Source organism: Trachurus trachurus, assembly GCF_905171665.1.
Source record: "Trachurus trachurus genome assembly, chromosome: 6".
Classification (NCBI taxonomy): domain Eukaryota; kingdom Metazoa; phylum Chordata; class Actinopteri; order Carangiformes; family Carangidae; genus Trachurus; species Trachurus trachurus.
The window spans coordinates 11,855,797-11,879,526 of record NC_139897.1 but is presented as its reverse complement, the minus strand read 5'-3'; the positions used below and the strand labels follow the sequence as shown (position 1 = coordinate 11,879,526).

Below are 23,730 nucleotides of genomic sequence, written 5' to 3'. Positions count from 1 at the left end.
GGTACAGTAAGTACTTATTAATTACATTTAATTATCTGTTATTACTTATTAGTATTAGTAAACAGCATTTAAAATTGCATTGCAGAACACATTAAATATTTGGCGTGGAAAAGTGGTAGTACCATCATTCACACCAAACTGGGAGACACAACCAGTAATCCGACAGCTCCCATGTTGGGAACCTTTTTAATGTTAATCTGTTATCTGTCTTGTCTAGGCTACAGAAAGCAAGAGGGGAGGGGCTCTAGGGGTTGCAGAACATGCAATAAAACTACATGGTAGTTTTTGCAGTGTCTGCTCCACAGTTGTGGAACCATTTCTCAAAAAAATGTGAATTTTAAAAAATCACCTACATCTGATCAAACAGATCCTTCACGTTGGTGCACATGCAATGTGTGAGCTTGCTCTTCCAGTTAACAATAACTTCATAAAAGATAGGCTACTTGATTTTGGCTGTATTTTTTGCTTTTGTTTTCTAATCATGTTTTGATACAAAATGATTGTAGTACGCTTCTGCAAAAGGTTGAACTTTGGATCCCTGTAAAGTCAATGAGGAATTAACTTTTAAATAATTATTTCTTAAAATTGATAAATTACAGAAACAAAAGTGCAAGTAATAACACTAAGCAAAACACAAGTAAGAGATGATTAAACAGGGCCCCTCAGTGGCATTCTGAGCCCCCCCCCCCCCGTCCCAAACTTTCCTCTCTCTCTCTCTCTTTCTCACTGCAAGCACAAGGGTGTACAAAGGCCAAAAACATTAACCTAAACACATGCACATGTACAACAATACAAGAGGAGAGACATGACGAGAGTTGCATCTTTTTATTTGATCAGTTGATAAATACTTTAGCTACTGTTGCTAATACAATCATATGAATCATATCGGAAGAATTTTTACAGCCCACATCCATTAATGTGATGACTGATTTTTCATTGCTCTATGGGAAACTTCGCCTCCTGCGAGAAGGTTGCCCAGCAGGTTTGCAGTCTGTGTGGTCACAGCCACACTCCTCCACATGAACATAGGAGAAGGGAACCACTTCTCCATTCAGACAGTGCAAGTCAACAGAGCGCTTGCTGGAGCGTTTCTCCTTACAGCAGGAGCAAGACTGCTGCATACTAGCTGCTGCTTCAGACCACCTGGAAAAAGGATCAGAAAATAAGAATGTTTGCAAACTACAACTAAATGTTTTCTATCTAATCTATTATATTAGCAATATCATACTTACTTAGTGAAAGTATTGCAGGATCCTTCACAATATGGCATATCTACCTCCTCGTAAGACTCACAGTTCTTGTGCGCAACACGTGTTTTCATGGGTACTAACTTGCAGGCTTTCTCTTTCTCAACACCTTTGAAGAATAGCCACACAATTAGATTGTTTTCATATGCTTTCAACCTAAAAACTTAGGAAATGATATACTTACAAGTTGTACAACAGCCATCTGCTGCAGTCTGAATTGTATCCTAAGGAGGAATGTAAACAAGTTCAGCATATTTTGTTTTCTTTATGTCCGTGAAGACATTATCAGTCCCTGACAGTGTTACTTACAGGGTGGCAGTTGCTCTCTTGGAAAGGTGGGCATACAATGTGTGATTTGTACGGTGACAAAGTCTCGGCGGTCTTAACACAGGTGTAATGCACACACTTGTTGTCAGGAGGTGACCAGGTCTTTCCTTCCTGACATACATAAGCAGGGATAGACATACAAACATTAAAACACTGGCATACTTCAGGCCAATAAAGATTTACATGCAAAGCAAATGGAGACAATCCGACTTACCTTCAATAGTTGCTTGGTGCCATTAATATTAAGGACACAGTATTTCTGTACGCACTTCCCACAGCATTTATCTGCCGCACTTTCTTCATATTCATATCCCTGAGAGAACATAGAGAGTTAAGTTCAGAGTTATAGAGTTAGAGAAACACTGGTAAAAAATGATGATTAATGATATGAATATAACAGGTTGTATTTCTCTTACCGGGTCACAATTTTCTTGACATTGCTGAAAGTCACACCTTATTTTGAATAGATTAGATTTGGGATCCACCTCATTGGTACAGGTACAATCTTGACATAAAGGCGCAGGAACTGAAGAACCAGGCTTGCAAAAAAAGATGAAATGTGATCATATTAAGAAATTGAAGTGTGGCACAAACTATTAAAAGTCCAAACTAATACATAAACAAAATGTGAGAGTTCATCCTCACAAATCCATTTGTTATTTACCTGGTATTCAGAATCTTTGTGGACACACACTCTCTTTGGCACTACACAAGAGTAAGACAATGGAAATTTAGTGCTACTGTGATCATTAGGCTTCACATAGAAGTTCATTCTATGAATTGTTGAGCTCACCACAGGTACGCTCCAGACAGCATTTTCCCACAGGGACATTGATAACTGGCATATGTCCAACTGGACAGTTCAAATTCATATCTGGGCAAGTGTTGCTTTGACATTCTGTGGAGACAATAAAACTGTGAGCCACCTTGAAGAATCATTATCAAGGAATTATCATTATCATTGATGATGCACAACGTACGGCAAACATAGGCAGGACAGCAGATGTCTAATGGATTTGTTTGGCTGACAAGGACAAACCCTGGCTCAGTACAGTTGGCTACAGGTGGTGATGGGCACATCTTAGGCTTGCAAGTCACAGTCTTGGTGGACTCCGAACAGATGCAGTTTTCACACTTGTACTCAAACTTCTCATTAAACTGAAAGAATAAGCCACAGCAGCAATTTAGTTGTCTCTTGCGATTTAATAACCCATATTTAGATTTCAAGTGAGCATGAACAGTAAACTTACCTCGCGAGGAATTCCCTCAGGATCAAGACATCCTGTAGAAAATTGTTATCAAATGTCAAAATGTCAATATATTCAATTCATAAAAATGAAATCAATAAGACTTAAAGATATACACTACACTTACCACATTTATCAACACATACACCAGACTCTTTGTTGAAGAGTTTCATTCCCTCAGGACAAAAGCAACCCTCAGTAGTGAAGTTCATAGTTGACTCACTAGGACTGTAATATTGAATCATCAAGAAGGAACAGCAGATCAACATTATTTATTTCAGATCCCCCAAATTAATTTACTTAAATGCACTGTGTCTGACAACAACAACAAACTGTTAGCCATGTTCTATTAAGCCCTGACTCAGAGGAACTGCAAAATCAATTTTTCCATTCAACTTACTTGTCTTCACAGGTTGGCTGTTCTGCAGGACCACATGGCTTGTAAACTTTGTCTGAAGGGCAGTCACTTGCTGTGGAAAAAGAAAAGAACTAAATTGGTTCTTTTTAGATGACACAGTGCCTACATACATTTAAAATAAAATGTGTAAATGGGTAGGCTGTTTAGAGTGTGCAATGCAATAACAGTAATTAAGTTGCCCCCTCATCATTCAACTCGTTGCAGTGTTCACAGTCAAATTATGAGTGCTTGCTTACCACACTGTGTGGTGTGGTTCCTCCAGTGAAGGCAAACCCCAGCCTGAGCACAGGCAGCAGCGTAAGTCTGCAAACTTGTACACACCACTGCTGAGTTGGATATATGGCAGCTATCAAAAATACAACCTTGGTGGAAATGTTCAGGGGAGACAAATGGATGGCATGCCTCAAAGACACTGTGAAAGTAAGAAAAAAAAACTTCAAATTAAAATGCTATAAATGAACTGAAATATAAAGTGAGTTTTATGTCAAAGTTATGGGGATGCATGTAAACCCCTGCAGTGTGATTGAGAATACCTACCTGCTCTTAAGCAGGTCACATATAGCGTTTGCTGGGCATTCAGATGAGGTTGGCGGAGGATTAGGACTGTTTGTGGGCAGTACAGCTGGTATTTTGCATTTGGGCTGGTCAATGTCTGTTCTAAGCCAATGGTCAGCCGCGACTGCACAATTTTCCATCAGCTGACCTCCTGGCAACATGCAGTCATCTGCCTGATTGTTGTTGCATGTTCCTGATAACAGAGACACAGTTAATATTGCAGTTCAACCTCAAACAAATGATTCATAAATATGGTACTGGAGAGAATTATGCTCTTACCACAATGGCCCTGTGTGTTTTTGCCAAAGTATTTATATGGAAGGTTGACACTGAAGCCAACTAGTCCAAATGTTACAACCACATTTAGGTGAGGGATCTCCAAGACCAAATTAATGCCAGAATCCATGATCTTAATACCATATTGTGAATAAGGTAATTTCAGACGTTGTCCGTTTTTCAATGCCTACAGGGGGGGAAAATTCACTTGTGATGCGAAAAAAGGTAATGTATTGTGGCAAACAGATACATCACCTCCCATGATTGCAATATGCTGGTTAATTTGTGATTTTTAGATTATTACCTCAGAACATACAGTAAAGCCTTTATATGGCCATATTGATTTACCTCCAGTTGAACTGCTCCAATTAGGTTATGATTGATGAGTGTGATAGTTTGTGTGTAGTATGATACAGTAATTGATCGAGGACAAGAAACATCTTCACTGGGATCACAAAAGACATTGTCAATATAAATCTTCAGGTTATATCTCGGTGAAATCTCTTCCATCAAAATGTAACTACAGTTCCCTTGATAACTGTAGTATAATCCATCAAATGTGATGTAATGAGGATCTCCCCAGCCTTCGCATACACCTAAAAGGAAACAACAAAGGGGAGTTGAAAATCTAAATTTTTCCCAAAGAGAAACATAAAAGTCAATCAATATGTCATGCATCCTTACAGTCACAAGCGTAATGTTGACAGCAGTAGAACTCATCATAAACCAGAACTGGTTTCTTTCCATTGGTACATGTGATGTTCTGAAGGGGTGGGCACTCATAGGGAACTATTTCAATTGTATTATTTTCAATGCATCTGGCCATGGTGCAGTTGCACAAAAAGAAGGTCTCGTTTTGCTAGTGTAGAGAAGGAAAAATAGGTTAAATCATTGGTATTTTGAAATATTTTGCCAAAAATAAGAAGCATATTCTTTTAAAGTGAAATATTCTTAGCTGGTCAAGGTTCTGTAAACAGGGTTTTAAACACGAATAAAGCAGCACCCAACATTTTTTCTTGTAAAGACATAATGGAGTCATGATGAGCTGAGCAGAGAATAAACATTAACCTGTTGATTCCGAATAGGAGAGCACTATGAGCAGTTAAAGGGTTCTTTTCTTCTATGCAAAGTTGCTATATATTGCCACTTAAAGAGATATTCTGGCGTATAGAGTAAGAGTAAGACCCCCCTTCAAGAGATCAACTTTGCTGAACCCACAATGAGCAAGCGACTGGAGGAAAGTGGATGAGTTTTGTTTTCGTCTCTTTTCAGGCAAAGCCAGCAGGTGTTTGATGCCTCATACTATGGGCTGGGACCCTATTGTACTGTCGCTGAAGTTTGGTGCTGTTCTGAGCATTATTTGTGGCTATGAGTGGCTTTTTTGAGAACCTTTGAATATACTGTAACATATTTATTTGGCATGAAGTAAGAGGGTTCTTACTGTTACGTTCCATTCAGGGCAAATAGGCGGTGGAAGTGTAGGGGTAGTAGAAGGCGTAGGAGTAGTAGAAGGTGTAGGGGTAGTAGAAGGTGTAGGAGTAGTTGGAGGCGATGTCGTGGGACATATTTCTGTCTTGTTAAGAATCTCACAAATTTTAGAACATATCATGGTGAGACATAAACCTGATCCAAGGTGTACCCTGTTGAATATAACCTGCCCTAAAGACAAGAAAAAAGATAACATAAACAATGGTAAGCATAAACTTCAAAAGAAAAAACATCTACTCAAGACCATGTCATTTTTGTTTGTCATCTTACCTGGCTCGTAATGTGTGCCATTAATTACACAGAAGCATTCTGTGGTGGAACTTGGGGTTGTGGTTGGTCCTTCTGTTGAGGTAGGAGTTGGGGTTGATGGTGTAGTAGTTTTGGGAGTTGTGGTTGGTTCCTCTGTTGTGGTAGGAGGTGGGGTTGATGGTGGTGTAGATGTGGTGGTTGTGGTTGGTCCTGCAGTTGTGGTAGGAGTTTGGGTTGATGGTGTCGTTGGTTTGGGGGTTGTCGTGGGTCCTGTAGTTGGGCTAGTTGGGGAAGTTGGTAAGGTTGTAGATTCTGTGGTTGTGGTTGGTCCCTCTGTTGTGGTAGGAGGTGGTGTTGATGGTGTAGTAGTTTTGGGAGTTGTGGTTGGTTCCTCTGTTGTGGTAGGAGGTGGGGTTGATGGTGGTGTAGATGTGGTGGTTGTTGTTGGTCCTGCAGTTGTGATAGGAGTTTGGGTTGATGGTGTTGTAGTTTTGGGAGTTGTGGTTGGTTCCTCTGTTGTGGTAGGAGGTGGGGTTGATGGTGGTGTAGATGTGGTGGTTGTTGTTGGTCCTGCAGTTGTGATAGGAGTTTGGGTTGATGGTGTAGTAGTTTTGGGAGTTGTGCTTGGTTCCTCTGTTGTGGTAGGAGGTGGGGTTGATGGTGGTGTAGATGTGGTGGTTGTGGTTGGTCCTGCAGTTGTGGTAGGAGTTTGGGTTGATGGTGTCGTTGGTTTGGGGGTTGTCGTGGGTCCTGTAGTTGGGCTAGTTGGGGAAGTTGGTAAGGTTGTAGATTCTGTGGTTGTGGTTGGTCCCTCCGTTGTGGTAGGAGGTGGTGTTGATGGTGTAGTAGTTTTGGGAGTTGTGGTTGGTTCCTCTGTTGTGGTAGGAGGTGGGGATGATGGTGGTGTAGATGTGGTGGTTGTTGTTGGTCCTGCAGTTGTGATAGGAGTTTGGGTTGATGGTGTTGTAGTTTTGGGAGTTGTGGTTGGTTCCTCTGTTGTGGTAGGAGGTGGGGTTGATGGTGGTGTAGATGTGGTGGTTGTTGTTGGTCCTGCAGTTGTGATAGGAGTTTGGGTTGATGGTGTAGTAGTTTTGGGAGTTGTGCTTGGTTCCTCTGTTGTGGTAGGAGGTGGGGTTGATGGTGGTGTAGATGTGGTGGTTGTGGTTGGTCCTGCAGTTGTGGTAGGAGTTTGGGTTGATGGTGTCGTTGGTTTGGGGGTTGTCGTGGGTCCTGTAGTTGGGCTAGTTGGGGAAGTTGGTAAGGTTGTAGATTCTGTGGTTGTGGTTGGTCCCTCTGTTGTGGTAGGAGGTGGTGTTGATGGTGTAGTAGTTTTGGGAGTTGTGGTTGGTTCCTCTGTTGTGGTAGGAGCTGGAGTTGATGGTGGTGTAGATGTGGTGGTTGTGGTTGGTCCTGCAGTTGTGATAGGAGTTTGGGTTGATGGTGTTGTAGTTTTGGGAGTTGTGGTTGGTTCCTCTGTTGTGGTAGGAGGTGGGGTTGATGGTGGTGTAGATGTGGTGGTTGTTGTTGGTCCTGCAGTTGTGATAGGAGTTTGGGTTGATGGTGTAGTAGTTTTGGGAGTTGTGCTTGGTTCCTCTGTTGTGGTAGGAGGTGGGGTTGATGGTGGTGTAGATGTGGTGGTTGTTGTTGGTCCTGCAGTAGTGGGATGGTATGGGGTTGATGGTGGTGTAGATGTGGTGGTTGGACCCTCTGTTGTGGTAGGAGGTTGGGATGATGGTGTTGTAGTTTTGGGAGTTGTGGTTGGTTCCTCTGTTGTGGTAGAAGGTGGTGTTGATGGTGGTGTAGATATGGTGGTTGTGGTTGGTCCTGCAGTTGTGATAGGAGGTTGGGTTGATGGTGTAGTAGTTTTGGGAGTTGTGGTTGGTTCCTCTGTTGTGGTAGGAGGTGGGGTTGGTGGTGGTGTAGATGTGGTGGTTGTGGTTGGTCCTGCAGTTGTGGTAGGAGTTTGGGTTGATGGTGTCGTAGTCTTGGGTGTTGTTGTGGGTTCACATGTGTTAACCTCACAACATACTCTGATCTTATAATTGAAGCACTTAAATGGACGTGCTGTCTGGTCTTCTTTTCTACATATTAAACCATATCCCACATCACAAGTCACAACTTGGCCGGTTGAATTCACAAAGTCATTGAAGTTTATGTTAGGATTAGCTGCATTTCTACAATCAATTTCCCAGGGTTTTTCACATATTTCTTTACCACTGTTTGTGATGTTTTCATAAGTTTCCCAGTCACTCCTGTCATCTTTTGGGTTATGCACATCATACCATTCTGACCACTCACACGTTGGAATACACGGTGTAGTGCCAGATGGGGTAGGAGGTTGGGTTGATGGTGTTGTAGTTTTGGGAGTTGTGGTTGGTTCCTCTGTTGTGGTAGAAGGTGGTGTTGATGGTGGTGTAGATGTGGTGGTTGTGGTTGGTCCTGAAGTTGTAGTAGGAGTTTGGGTTGATGGTGTAGTAGTTTTGGGAGTTGTGGTTGGTTCCTCTGTTGTGGTAGGAGGTGGGGTTGATGGTGGTGTAGATGTGGTGGTTGTTGTTGGTCCTACAGTTGTGATAGGAGTTTGGGTTGATGGTGTTGTAGTTTTGGGAGTTGTGGTTGGTTCCTCTGCAGTGGTAGGAGGTGGGGTTGATGGTGGTGTAGATGTGGTGGTTGTTGTTGGTCCTGCAGTTGTGATAGGAGTTTGGGTTGATGGTGTAGTAGTTTTGGGAGTTGTGCTTGGTTCCTCTGTTGTGGTAGGAGGTTGGGTTGATGGTGTTGTAGTTTTGGGAGTTGTGGTTGGTTCCTCTGTTGTGATAGAAGGTGGTGTTGATGGTGGTGTAGATGTGGTGGTTGTGGTTGGTCCTGAAGTTGTAGTAGGAGTTTGGGTTGATGGTGTAGTAGTTTTGGGAGTTGTGGTTGGTTCCTCTGTTGTGGTAGGAGGTGGGGTTGATGGTGGTGTAGATGTGGTGGTTGTTGTTGGTCCTACAGTTGTGATAGGAGTTTGGGTTGATGGTGTTGTAGTTTTGGGAGTTGTGGTTGGTTCTTCTGCAGTGGTAGGAGGTGGGGTTGATGGTGGTGTAGATGTGGTGGTTGTTGTTGGTCCTGCAGTTGTGATAGGAGTTTGGGTTGATGGTGTAGTAGTTTTGGGAGTTGTGCTTGGTTCCTCTGTTGTGGTAGGAGGTTGGGTTGATGGTGTTGTAGTTTTGGGAGTTGTGGTTGGTTCCTCTGTTGTGGTAGAAGGTGGTGTTGATGGTGGTGTAGATGTGGTGGTTGTGGTTGGTCCTGAAGTTGTAGTAGGAGTTTGGGTTGATGGTGTAGTAGTTTTGGGAGTTGTGGTTGGTTCCTCTGTTGTGGTAGGAGGTGGGGTTGATGGTGGTGTAGATGTGGTGGTTGTTGTTGGTCCTGCAGTTGTGATAGGAGTTTGGGTTGATGGTGTTGTAGTTTTGGGAGTTGTGGTTGGTTCCTCTGTTGTGGTAGGAGGTGGGGTTGATGGTGGTGTAGATGTGGTGGTTGTGGTAGGTCCTGCAGTTGTGATAGGAGGTTGGGTTGATGGTGTTGTAGTTTTGGGAGTTGTGGTTGGTTCCTCTGTTGTGGTAGAAGGTGGTGTTGATGGTGGTGTAGATGTGGTGGTTGTGGTTGGTCCTGAAGTTGTGGTAGGAGGTTGGGATGATGGTGTTGTAATTTTGGGAGTTGTGGTTGGTTCCTCTGTTGTGGTAGAAGGTGGTGTTGATGGTGGTGTAGATGTGGTGGTTGTGGTTGGTCCTGCAGTTGTGATAGGAGTTTGGGTTGATGGTGTAGTAGTTTTGGGAGTTGTGGTTGGTTCCTCTGTTGTGGTAGGAGTTGGGGTTGATGGTGGTGTAGATTTGGTGGTTGTGGTTGGTCCTGCAGTTGTGATAGGAGTTTGGGTTGATGGTGTAGTAGTTTTGGGAGTTATGGTTGGTTCCTCTGTTGTGGTAGGAAGTGGGGTTGATGGTGGTGTAGAAGTTGTCCCACTCACAAGGGGGACAGTTGGCACAGGCTTCGTAGTGCCAGAAACTACTGATACAGTGGTTGTGGTTGGTCCCTCTGTTGTGGTAGGAGTTGGGGTTGGTGGTGGTGTAGATGTAGTGGTTGTGGTTGGTCCCTCTGTTGTGGTAGGGGGTGGGGTTGACGGTGGTGTAGATGTGGTGGTTGTTGGGGGTTCACATGTATTTACCTCACAACATACTCTGATCTTATAATTTAAGCACTTAAATGGACGCACTGTCTGGTCTTCTTTTCTACATATTAAACCATATCCCACATCACAAGTCACAACTTGGCCAGTTGAACTCACAAAGTCATTGAAGTTTAGGTTAGGATTATCTGAATTTCTACAATCAATTTCCCAGGGTTTTTCACATATTTCTTTACCACTGTTTGTGATGTTTTCATAAGTTTCCCAGTCACTCTTATCATCTTTTGGGTTATGCACATCATACCATTCTGACCACTCACATGTTGGAATACACGGTGTAGTGCCAGATGGGGTAGGAGGTTGGGTTGATGGTGTAGTAGTTTTGGGAGTTGTGGTTGGTTCCTCTGTTGTGGTAGGAGGTGGGGTTGATGGTGGTGTAGATGTGGTGGTTGTTGTTGGTCCTGCAGTTGTGATAGGAGTTTGGGTTGATGGTGTAGTAGTTCTGGGAGTTGTGCTTGGTTCCTCTGTTGTGGTAGGAGGTGGTGTTGATGGTGGTGTAGATGTGGTGGTTGTTGTTGGTCCTGCAGTTGTGATAGGAGTTTGGGTTGATGGTGTAGTAGTTTTGGGAGTTGTGGTTGGTTCCTCTGTTGTGGTAGGAGGTGGGGTTGATGGTGGTGTAGATGTGGTGGTTGTTGTTGGTCCTGCAGTTGTGATAGGAGTTTGGGTTGATGGTGTAGTAGTTCTGGGAGTTGTGCTTGGTTCCTCTGTTGTGGTAGGGTGTGGGGTTGATGGTGGTGTAGATGTGGTGGTTGTGGTTGGACCCTCTGTTGTGGTAGGAGTTTGGGTTGATGGTGTAGTAGTTTTGGGAGTTGTGGTTGGTTCCTCTGTTGTGGTAGGAGGTGGGGTTGATGGTGGTGTAGATGTGGTGGTTGTTGTTGGTCCTGCAGTTGTGATAGGAGTTTGGGTTGATGGTGTAGTAGTTTTGGGAGTTGTGGTTGGTTCCTCTGTTGTGGTAGGAGGTGGGGTTGATGGTGGTGTAGATGTGGTGGTTGTTGTTGGTCCTGCAGTTGTGATAGGAGTTTGGGTTGATGGTGTAGTAGTTTTGGGAGTTGTGGTTGGTTCCTCTGTTGTGGTAGGAGGTGGGGTTGATGGTGGTGTAGATGTGGTGGTTGTGGTTGGTCCTGCAGTTGTGGTAGGAGTTTGGGTTGATGGTGTCGTTGGTTTGGGGGTTGTCGTGGGTCCTGTAGTTGGGCTAGTTGGGGAAGTTGGTAAGGTTGTAGATTCTGTGGTTGTGGTTGGTCCCTCCGTTGTGGTAGGAGGTGGTGTTGATGGTGTTGTAGTTTTGGGAGTTGTGGTTGGTTCCTCTGTTGTGGTAGGAGGTGGGGTTGATGGTGGTGTAGATGTGGTGGTTGTTGTTGGTCCTGCAGTTGTGATAGGAGTTTGGGTTGATGGTGTAGTAGTTTTGGGAGTTGTGGTTGGTCCCTCTGTTGTGGTAGGAGAATGGGTTGATGTACTTTGGGGGGTTGTTGTGGGTCCTGTAGTTGGGCTAGTTGGGAAAGTTGCTGAGGTTGTAGATTCTGTGCTTGTGGTTGGTCCCTCTGTTGTGGTAGGAGGTGGGGTTGATGGTGTAAATGTTGTGGTTGGTCCTGCAGTTGTGGATTCTGAGGTTGTAGTTGTTTGTTGAGTGGTAGTGGGTGTTGTTGATGGGGTTGAAGGCGATGTTGGTCCACATGTGTTAACCTCACAACATACTCTGATCTTATAATTGAAGCACTTAAATGGACGCACTATTTGGTCTTCTTTTCTACATATTAAACCATATCCCACATCACAAGTCACAACTTGGCCGGTTGAACTCACAAAGTCATTGAAGTTTATGTTAGGATTATCTGCATTTCTACAATCAATTTCCCAGGGTTTTTCACATATTTCTTTACCACTGTTTGTGATGTTTTCATAAGTTTCCCAGTCACTCTTGTCATCTTTTGGGTTATGCACATCATACCATTCTGACCACTCACACGTTGGAATACATGGTGTAGTGCCAGATGGGGTAGAGAATGGTGTTGTTGTAGATGACGTGGTTGTGGTTGGTCCCTCTGTTGTGGTAGGAGGTGGCATTGATGGCGTTATTTTTGGGGTTGTGGTTGGTCCTTGAGTGGAAATAGTTGTTGTTGGCGTTGGTGGGACAGTTGGAGTTGTGCAGGTTTCATTGTGAACTATCAGCGTTGAATTGATGCAGATTCCATAGTAGCATGTTCCCAAGTTATCAGTCACGTTAAAAACAACGTCAGTTTCATTATATCTTGTCCCATTGTAAAAGCAACCCTCACATTCTTCCACACATATCTGCTTGTGCTCATCAAATATGGGCTTATCTTCTGGGCATACTGGGTAGCAGCCTGTAAAAATCACATCACAATGAATCACATTTTCTGTTTTTTTTTTATACTGTTTGAGATCTGGGATACGAATGTTAGTCAAGTGATCTTTGAACTCTTTTCTTACTGACACATCAATATAATTTTAGACATGTGAGTTGCTCTCTTACCTTCTAGTTCTGGTATAGGGTTGGTGCATGTTCCATTTGGATTCAAACAGGTCTTGTAACAAGGTGGGTGACATGGTCTGTAGTGCCACGTGCAATCAGATTGGCTATTGTAATAGTCACAGAAAACAGCTAGGAAGAAAAGATACAATCTACATTACATTTGAAGAATTTAAAACACTGACTTAAATAATCAATATCAATATATTATTCTGTGTATTAAGTGTAGCCACAACAGTCAAACTTAAATTCCATCAAATACAGCACACATCTTTTCTCATCTCTAAATATAAATACCATGTCATAAGAACTTTGAGTCTAACAACATTTTATGGTCGTGAATACTTCACTCCGACCCCTGTCTATAAGTACTAACTGCTCTCATGAAGATAAGTATCTTCTTCCCCTCTCAGATGTTGATCCTGATGCTAACTGCAATGCTTTTAAACAAGGCCCTTTACCCTGTTCTTATTTTTCTGAGGACTCCTTAAAGTCTCTCAGTGTGGATACAAATATTGCTAATGACAATTGTTTTTCCTTGTTTCACCTTAATATTCGTAGTTTACCTAAACAGTTTGACAATTTTATTGATTATCTTGGTATGCTTCCAGTTAATTTTTCAGTTATAGGCTTGACCGAAACATGGCTGAATAGCCAAAAAGTTTCTATGTTTCCCATGCCATGAGTAATTATAATCACTATCCCTGTTCCAGACCTGTGCGTTGTGGAGGTGTGTCTCTCTTTGTGAAGGAGAACATCAAATCCTCCCTTCGAAATGATCTTGTTATGATGATGGGAGATGAAGCAGAGGCTGTTTTTCTAGAGCTTGTTGAGCCTTCTTCTAACAAGGTCTTTATTATTGGCTGCATTTATAGACCACCTAATTCCAATATCAATCGTTTTATTTACAGCTTTTATTCTACCCTCAATAAGATCACCACTGAAAAAAAACATGCTATATTATGGGTGACTTTAATATTAATCTCCTAAATAATCAGTTATCTCAATTTATTAACCATCTCAATGCTGCATCTTTCTTCTCCCTCATGACAAAGGCTACTAGAATCACTGCCTCAAATGAAACACTGACAATATATTTACTAATTCCTATTGTGCTGCGGGGATACCTGGCATTTTGTTCTGTGACTTATCTGACCACCTTCCTGTGTTTTATCTGGAGCCCATAAATGGGAAATCAAATTCATCTACTAGACCTGGTGACATTTTCCTTCGTAAATTTAATAATAGTAATATGAGTAGGTTCATTGATGAATTATTCATTGTTAGTTGGTCTGCAGTTGTATTTAAAAATGAAACTGAAATGGCTTATGATATCTTTTAAGATCTTTGATGATGCTTTTCCACTTCAAAGAACTAAAAATAAATTAACTAATCCAAGTAAATCCTGTGGGCTGAAACGGTCTATTGCCAAGAAGCATACGTAAACTCTACCATGACTATCTCACCAATCCCACGCCATTATTTCTGAATCGGTATACAATTTACAGAAATAAATTGAATCACCTGCTGAGAATATCAAAAGTTTTATGAATTTAAATTTACTGAATCTCAGAATAATATGAAAAACACATGGAGGACTATCAATGAATTTATTCATAAAAAAAACTGATAGGATTGTACAAAGGGAGTTCAAAGGAGTTAATAAAGCTCTCTCAGATTCCCTTGAAATAACTAATGAATTCAGTAATTTCTGTCTCTATTGGTCCTTCACTCGCAGACAAGATACCACAGACCCCGCTATCCACTTCAGGGATTAAGTGCCCCTCTTCTTCTTTTGCATTTTGCCCCATCACTGAGATTGAGCTCATTGACGTTGTAAACAAAATGAAACTATCTGCACCAGGTCATGATGAATTGAAATCCTCAATACTCAAAACAAGCCTTCCATATATCATCAAACCTCTCCTTCATGTTTTTAATCTCTTCCTTGAAACCGGTATATTTCCTGCTCTGTTTAAATGGGCTAAAGTCATTCCTCTCTTCAAAACTGACGATCCCTCATTATTCTCTAATTATAGACCGATATCCATCCTACCATGTTTCTCCAAAGTATAAGAAAAACTAGTTTATAATCGTTTGTCTAAATACCTTAATGACAATAACATTTTATACGACCATCAGTACGGGTTCAGAGAGAATCATTCCACCTCTATGGCCCTCACCTGAGTTGTAGATAACATTACCAAGGCCGATAATAAAGAACTAACAGCGGTGTTTAGCTCAGTTGGTAGAGCACCCGCCCCATGTGTTGAGGCTATAGTCTTCACTGCAAGCGACCCCGGTTCAAATCATTACCAATTCACTTTAGAATGCATAATCTGCGTATTTTCTTTACATCACCACACAATATTGCTTTTCTCTCTCTCTCTCTCTCTCTCTCTCTCTCTCTCTCTCTCTCTCTCTCTCTCTCTCTCTCTCTCTCTCTCTCTCTCTCTCTCTCTCTCTCTCTCTCTCTCTCTCCTTTCTAATTGTTTTATGTTGTTCTTCACATTACTGTAAATTAAATTTATGTTGAATGTTTAACTTTAGGAGGACCACTTGACAAGCCCTTAGGGTTTTTTTGGTTTCTCCTGCACATTTGCTTTATCTACTGTATACTTTGTATGTTTTTTGTTGTTGTTCTTCTTCTTTTTAATGCGCTGTTTTATATATCTTTCATGTGCTAATAAAAATACAATACAATACAACAGTCTTTGGCCAGATAAGGCCGAAATCAACATTTTTATGATCAAGTGTAAAGTTGTGATTACTTACGACAGATTTCTGGACTTCTCCATGCAACACAGACACCAGCCTCACTACAAGCTTGAGCATAAGCTGCAACTGCTGTGCAGAAACACTCACAGTCTCCTCCAGTGTCACAAGCACATGAGTCTTTCACACAGTTTTCTTGAAATGGAAGGGGATCTACCTGTTCAGTCATTCAACATAATGACTGGTGTTTAGAAACCTGTTCCCAAACATGTAACAGCTATAACAAATTAAAAAATATATAGATTAATAATTAATTAAATAATTAAAAACAAATCTGTTATTACCTTATTGTGACAGTCTTTGAATGTCTCTGAAGTTATAATGCTACACATCATTTTTGCCCAGTAATGTCGACTTGGTTTCGCTACACAAGGATCAACGTTCGTGTCCGCATCTGGGCAGGTGCTTGTTACTTTCCAGCTGTTTGCAAATTCGATAGGATTGCTCACAACGAGCTGGCCCTGGGTGGTGAAGTCATTCTGGCCATTGCCATCAAAATCCCCACAAAGGCCGCATACCTCTCCCTGTACAAATGAAAGGAGTTAGTGGGTTTTTTTTTTTTTACATTGGGACAGTATTACATTGAACAGGCATTTTACATGATGTGTCTTTGCATACCATAATACTCACTCTATTTACATTATAAATGATCACTAGGAATTGTTCAACACTATCACTGCTGTCCCAAAGCTTCATAAGTGATGCATGAAAATTACTTGTGAAAACTATTACAGCAAGAAATGTCAGTCATCATCTCAAAAGCAATTACTGTGACTCACGCTGTGCACTGGTTCCAGGAGGATGCGAACTGTCGTTCTACGATCCCACATCACTGCCACACCAATGGCAGATTCTATCACCAGATACAAGCCAATCGTCCGTATTTTGTATGGAATCTGAGTGCCATGTCCCAGGTCCTCCTCTTCATATTTACCCTTTGATAATTTGACTTCATTTCGCTGCAATGTTAAGGAGATTACAGTAACCTGCATTGTTAAATAATTTTGGCCAGAGAAGATATCAGGTTTTGTCATGAAATCTTACCCCAAGTTGGATTCTGACAGTTTTGGAGCATGTGGTGCCTGTTGATCCACATGGCACGTTTTCTGTGATAACTCTGAAGGTGTCCTGTGCTGTTTTATTGCCACATTTGTTCTTCGAAGAGAGAGAGAGTCATTAAACCATTGCTTATTTGCTTCGTAGTACACAGGAAATCACTGATCAAATCAAAATTATACTTAGGCTTGATTTTTGCCAGTCTACATAAAGAAAAACTGATTCATATTCCCTATTATCATAAGCAATCATGTCAAACTGAATAGTTGCAAAAATAGTATAATTTAAGAAAGTTTGATTGTTGTTCAGAATCACATATTGAAGAAGCCAGACAAACACATTATGTTGAGCATGGGCCCAAAATCTCTATTTTCTACAGTGTGCAAAATCAACTGCGTAAGTAACAATATTTACTAGTATCACTACAAGTGTCTATGGCATATGCAATACCTTCTGCTAACAACACAACACCACTCTGCAGGGAGATTTTATCTGTGGGATGATGTGTACATGTATGTTTTGTTTACCTGGACAGCAATGTAACCACAACTTCCTTGAAAAGCATATGTTCGCTGATCAAATGTACTGTAGTGACCACTGCCATAAATAATGCAAGTCCCTGGACATTTTTCCTCTGTGCATGCCCACTTTCCGCTCTTGCAGGTACTAGATGCATCAGAAATGGTAAAATGTAATGCTTTACATACAGCATTAAAAAAACAAGATAACATTTGTTTACCATATTATATTATACTTCTAGTAAAAAAGGTCATACCAGTTGTTGCACTGGTTACGGATTTCTTTTCCCGGGGCATACAGGTGGCCATTATGCTGACATGGACAGTCATTTTCTTTCACACAGGAACCTTTGCCATCATCAAGTAGGCCAGCAGGACACAGACAGCCAGATTCACACTCTGTGGAGTCCTGGATAGATCAAAAGATCACAAGGATTAGAAAAGAGCAAACACAATGACATTCTTACAAACATAATGAAAAGAAACTGTCTGAAAACTATGATAGACACTTGCCATTACCAATACTACTGCAACTTCAGTGTAACATACTGTCCACAATTACATTCAGAAAATGAATATTAGATCTTTAAAGCAGAAGTGAGTGATATATTTGTGTTAATATAAGTCTTAAATAGTTATATCTTCCGACAGCAATCACTTACATAGAGTGTTTGGACTGAAACACGGGTCTCTCAGTCCCTCTGCTCTGCTCTGAGCCGAAGAGAAAACATTTATCGTATCCTACAGTTTTTATCCAATGAGGAGAGAGAACGGCATGCAGGGCTGTGTGTGCAGCCAAGGAACGCCGTGAATGTGGTGACGTAGCGACGAGGACTGTTATGGTGCGTTCAAGGAAACTCGTATTTTTCCGACCGTGAAGTGGTACCAGTTCGATCTGGTACGAGTTCACCGGTCGGAAGTTACGAGTGGCCGTTATAGTGACTTTCACCGGTAAAACAGGTCGGAAAAACACGAGTGGGTTGCCTGGAACGCTACAAAGTCGTAAGTTGTGACTTGAAGCTGTAATTTACGATTTCAAAAGCCTGCCTGGAACGCAGCATTAGCGAAAACGACCGGATCACTCACTTCTGCTTTAATATGAGACAGGGATGCAAACTTAAACACAGCTAAATCAGCTCACACATTCATCTTGGTCCAGATTTAAACAAGTCCGTGCACACTGCACTCCAAGGTCTACTGGGCCCGCAGTGGAGCAATTGAAGAACACCTTTGGAGATGGGCATGCTTTAAACCAAAAGAGACAGTGATTTAATATACACATCAACTAAATGCTTCAGTTGCGTAAAAGAAATAATTAGATAAATAGAACAAAACATACTTGATGAACGGGTTCTCCATGAACGACAATGAAGCACTCCACTAGTACAAACACTAGAAGAAGATATAAGATGCAACACAAAAGATACTTAAGCACCAGACATTTAGTTTCTTAAACTCTTTGTTGCAAACTTTACAGTTGCACTAAATCTGCTCAAATCTGGAGTGACTGATTTCACCTAATTGAAAACATCTAACTCACCAGTGCTCGTCTTTGATGCTGATGGACTTTCCTGGCTTGATGTACTTTTCGTTATGGTAGCATGGACACTTTGCCATGGGGACACACATGCCTTTGTCATTGAGGTAGAGACCCTCAGAGCAGGAGCAGCCGTCCACAGGCAGGAAATCAGTAGTACAGCTCAGCTGCTTAGAGCTGAGTGATCTGCAGGTCAACTGGCATCTCTGATGCTTGTAAGAGAAGGTCTGAGATGCTGGGCACCTTGTTGAGTATTTATCTGTTTTGTGGATAATGTGAGGATGGTCACTTAATAGTTTATGGCCCACTTATTAAAGCAATAACATTGGTTAAATAGTCACGTCATTTTACCAGAAGAGAATGAAATAAAAAATCTTACCGCACACTTTCTCTCTCCAGTTTGTCAAGAACACTCCTTTTGATGCACAAGCCCGTGCATAGGAGGACAGGACAGCACACAGACAGGCCTCACTCTTCTCACAGTTACAGCTGGCATACGTACATCGCTGCAGAACCACAGAACTGTTTTAAACAACTACAGTCTCATCAACATTTAATTTAATCACAGACACATGGAGTGATTTTGCTGTACCTTGAAGTACATCTCAGGATCCACTTGTGAGTGACATTGTGCAAAGGTAGAATTTGGCTTTAGTAGCAAGGTGCACCAGTGTTTGGCGTACTGCTCTGTAAAGGAAGAAACAGTCAACCTCTTATTTTTCATGTCCTTGGTTGTGTTAGATTGTGTGCAATTGTTTTCAGTTTAACATATTTGAAGACTATAAAAATGTGTTAAAAGCAGGGAACCAGTCTACAAAAACTTGTTTGACTAGTGGAACAAAAGCAGTCACTGCTATTTTACCATTGTCCACACTGAGGGAACAGGGGTCTTCAAGTCTTTCTCCTCTGTCTTCACACATGACTTTAGATTTCCATGAATTCGCAAAAGTTGCTGCTGTTCCCTCCACGATCCCCTGAGGTGTTTTCATGTCATCATGCAGGACCATGTTGTAATTCCCGCATAAACCTGAAGAAACCAAATATTTTAGACATTTATACCATAAATAGGAAAAGGTCAAGTGCAATAAATTTGCCAAATGCATATAACTCTGATGATTCTTAAGGGATTCATCAATTCATTTTATTTCCTTTTTTTCATTTTTAAGGTAAATTGAGATTATTTCATATATTTTCTGTATATTGTTTCATAGAGAAATTGTGTTAAAAAAAACAAGCTCTGAGTGTTTCATGTGTTAACTGTGTAAGTATTTTTATTTTATTTTATTGTGGCTTTTCTCTGTCTGTTTTCACTCATTTTTTGTATCGTAGCAAAATTAACTTCCAAATACAAATTCATAATTAAAAATTGCTGTTTTCTGCCTCACTACTCATTTAGTACAATAATATAAGGGTATTATATATACTGACATATTTTTGATTATGACAATACTACATGTTACCACACATGTAAAACTCACCACGTGTCTTTGCCTTGTAGCTCTGGTCCAGCCTGACATAAACTTGCATAAGAGGCACCTGCTGGACCTGAATTTGCAACCCGAAAGTGGTCTGGAGCAGTATGTGAAAGGATGAAGCGTGGAATATGTTGATGTCACCTTTAAATCAAGAAACGATTTTGTATGAAACATTGCAACAAGAAACAGTAAGATCATTTGCCACTGTCATCACAAAAGAGACAGAAGACAATAAAATGTGTCTTATTGTCTGACTCACCTGAGTGGTAGGGCAAAGTGATGGTCTGCGTATTCTGCTTTACTGTGCCATCTGAACCGAATGTTAATACCTAAATAGAAACAGAACAGATCATTTGAGGGTTACAGATGTCATTGTGAAATAATAAATGGCCACAGTTGTTTTAACTTGCAGTCTTGAACTCACATTGTTTTTGTCATTGTTTATCAGGATTTTGAGGGTTTTCAGACAAGTGTCAAACTCTTGGTTTGCACATGGCACCAGCTGGGCCAAGACTGTAAACTTTGGACTTGCAGCATCCTGTGAAAAACAGAAGTATAAGTGCAATCAAAAGAACAACTTGTATCTATTTTTTTTTATATTAACTGATTTTATTTTCCCTGTGATTGAATTGTGCAAAACAATAACCCACTCACCTTGCTTTCCACCTTGGCGAGAGTGTAGTAACAGTCTCCATGGAAGGTGTAGGTTTTCCCATCAAAAGTAGTTACATGTGAGCCCTCTTCGACTGCACATGTAGCAGGTGTTTTCAAGTTCTTACAATCCCATTTCCCCTTCAAACATGTGCTGAAACAGGCCAAATCATTTCAGATTAACAAATTAAAGGAAAGCACCTAAAAATAATATATTTGCTTTATAGCATGAAACATTTGACTTACCATTCCATTTGGTCCTGTCGGTAAACCTCGCCAGAGTTATAGATTTTGTCTTTGAAGCATTGACATTCAGACTGAGGGATGCACCCTCTCTTGGAAATGTCGTCCAACACGGTACCTGTAGGAGACAGTTACATGAAGGGTTAACAGAAAACTCTTAACAATGCATTATGTAGAAAGAAACGTGGTTTCAAATGGGAAGATCACTCACCAGGTGGACAGAAGCAGCCATCCATTTTGTGGAGCTCACACAGTGAACTTGTGTCCTGATGTGTGCAAGTATCAATGCAAGGGGAACCGCTCTCTTCAAAAACCATGTTGTATGGGCACTGTTTAGCTGTGAAGATAAGGTACAGGTGAAAATGACTTGGCAGGATGTGACTCATTTGATTTTCTTTCCATAGGTGTAACAACAGTAGATTATTTTGTTTACTTATTTAACTTCCTTGTATCCAGATTTATTTAAAAAAAGATTAATGTCATAGGACTTATTCATACAGACATATCTGGCCTTTCCCTATGCTGTTAGTCATTAAAGGTGTCAAAGGAAAGATAAAGTCTATTAATAACACAATAACTGTTATTCAGTAAAATGAGTTGTGTTTTAGTGGGCCTGGTTCCAGTATTTCTAATACTCCCATCATCTACACCTGTATAAAATTTAAAGGTGATGATTAAATAAAAAAAGATCATGAAACGTTACCACAGAACTGTGGTGTCCTCCAGTTGGGGGGCTGTCCTCCTGCATGTGAACACTGGCGAGAGAACTCAGACAGTGTGCTGCAGACACAGAAGTCATTTGAAGTGCTGTTGCAGCCACACATGTCCTGCACACATGTCTGGATGTAGAGTTCAGGCTTGATCAGTTTGGCGCAGGAGCTCCAGGACTGTGAGAGCAACATCTCCTCACACTTTGTTTGCTATATGGGGAAAAGAGTTGGGTTTAAAGTTTAAAATGCAAGACATTTCTATGTATCACTTATTTCTTTTAGTTGGATTATAATAAACCTACAAACTCCTTGCATGAGTCCTGCACACTCCTAGCCTCACGAGAGTCCTCTTCTTCTTCATAGGGGTCCTCACAGTCATCATTAGGACGGTGAACTTTGTGTTTAGAGCCAAACTCAGTTGGGCTTATTTGGCGACCTGCGTGTAATAATATTCATAGTATCACATACAAAAGATACAGTGCATTACTGATGAAATGAGTGTATACATGAAGTGAATAATCAAATGTACCATTGTGAATGAACTCATTGAGGACTGGAACACCATTAAAGTCTCCACAAAGCCCACAAGTTCGATTGGCATAGTCTTGATCCAGTTCGACCTACAACAACACAGCAAAGAGCTCTAACAGTCTTTCAAACTTAACTTCATAACACTAAAAAATATTGAAACACAGGCAAGGCACTGTTGAATTGTAATTATATTATCACCCCATAAATGAACAAGAGAATAGTGTGATTTAATTTATACTCTCATAGTTTGTTAGCAAATCATAGCAAATGCACCGTTTGAATAAATGGTTAAAGAAAAGTAACTGATGGATTGTGTTTGGAATTAATATATTCCCTGAAGACTTTGGAAATATACGTATCTGTGTCCCTGGGGATCAGAAGACCGACTTGGTCCAATCATCATAAATGTGTGTTAACCATACAAGATGCCTAAAGGAGAGCTGTGTGGACAGATTTCTGCCAGGTGTCCAACACCATTAAAGCTCTAATAGTCAATAATCAGTTTTTAGTAGACCTAGAGTTTAAAGATAAAATCCTTCATTTAAGTTTTTACCATGAGTGCATCAGCGAGGTTCCACATGACAGTGAGGCCAACTTTGGACTGGAGCTTGATGTAAATAGCATTTTTTTCAACTTGTACGCCTGCGTTGTGGTATGGCAGTTTGACCCTGCAAAACAAGGAAGGAGTGTTTGTTTCTTTATCACTGCCAAGCACACATCAGAAGAGAGAATCAAAGCTAATCAAACAGGCCATTTACTTACGGCTCTCCATTCACACGGACAAAATCCTTGTTGAGCTGGAATGAGTAGTCGTTGATGGTGACCAGCACATCACTGACTGTAGGGTTTCCATCTTTCTCTTTCCTCTTCAAGTGCACAGAAAACTCCCGGTAGGTTTCATGGCAGTCAGAGGCCAGGTTGTATTCACATGTACCAGGGAACTGGTACACATCGCCATCGAAGGTCTTGAAGTGCCCTCTGCCCCATGTGCTGCAGATGCTGCTAACATGGTTGCGAACTGAAAAAGATATAAAAGTATAATTATCAAAAATATATATGTATAAGTTGAGCACAAACAATCCATTCATAGTCCTGAAGGCATCTTACCCATTCTGGCTTGAACATCAGTAGCAATGTCAACAGACAATGCAAGGAAACACAGCCACACACATCTCCACCCCATCATTGCCAATGTGGGCTTGCTGTCACCAAAGGAGGTAATGGTCACACGGGCCTGAGTGGCCCATTTATATTCAGATTGCACAACTTTTGCTACCACCCATTTTACTCATACCTCTATTACTAAGACAAATATGTGCTGAAAGTATGCCCAACGCCTTCAACAGATGCCAGATTATATTTACATCCCCCCTTATCATTAAACAAATATGCTTGTACTCCAACCCTGAACCTCCACCATGAGCAGCAATAAAAAGGGTTTCCTGAAAGTGTACCCCTCTGTTCAAGAGGTGTTCTTTGTCAATATATCTGGATAACATTTTCAACATTTTCCGTATTTTCAGTTATAGTGTGACACATTTCACTCTAATGTAACTTTTGGAGTAAGTAAAACAAAAGTTATTAATGATGAATAATTATTAAGTTAAACATTATTATCCATGATGTCCTCATACAAAAATTGTGGTTAGTTGTTATACTATTTATTTTGTATCATTTAGATATGACGGAATCCTGCACAAGAAAATGGCATAAAAGCACATATTTC

At 41.0% G+C, this 23,730-nt stretch overlaps 1 protein-coding gene across 1 annotated transcript; it reads right to left on the bottom strand.

The window, feature by feature from the left end:
* Positions 1–941: 941 nt before the first annotated feature.
* On the bottom strand, positions 942–23,115 carry LOC310987314 (mucin-2-like; the record flags this gene model as incomplete). Its single annotated transcript, XM_083973511.1, has 45 exons — positions 942–1,143; positions 1,609–1,685; positions 1,789–1,887; positions 2,239–2,279; positions 2,368–2,472; positions 2,555–2,732; positions 2,825–2,856; positions 2,949–3,049; positions 3,222–3,291; positions 3,476–3,651; positions 3,777–3,987; positions 4,074–4,257; positions 4,419–4,666; positions 4,755–4,929; positions 5,512–5,729; positions 8,371–8,729; positions 8,961–9,149; positions 9,956–10,362; positions 10,546–10,608; positions 12,181–12,362; positions 12,512–12,640; positions 15,284–15,440; positions 15,568–15,807; positions 16,063–16,242; positions 16,328–16,438; positions 16,867–17,005; positions 17,115–17,266; positions 17,999–18,102; positions 18,197–18,249; positions 18,398–18,653; positions 18,774–18,900; positions 18,987–19,081; positions 19,257–19,421; positions 19,873–20,010; positions 20,129–20,198; positions 20,294–20,407; positions 20,524–20,674; positions 20,767–20,881; positions 20,975–21,100; positions 21,467–21,683; positions 21,776–21,909; positions 22,003–22,093; positions 22,558–22,672; positions 22,767–23,022; positions 23,112–23,115. The coding sequence occupies 45 exons, from the start codon at positions 23,113–23,115 to the stop codon at positions 942–944; spliced, it is 6,756 nt and encodes a 2,251-aa protein (XP_083829637.1).
* Positions 23,116–23,730: the final 615 nt, after the last annotated feature.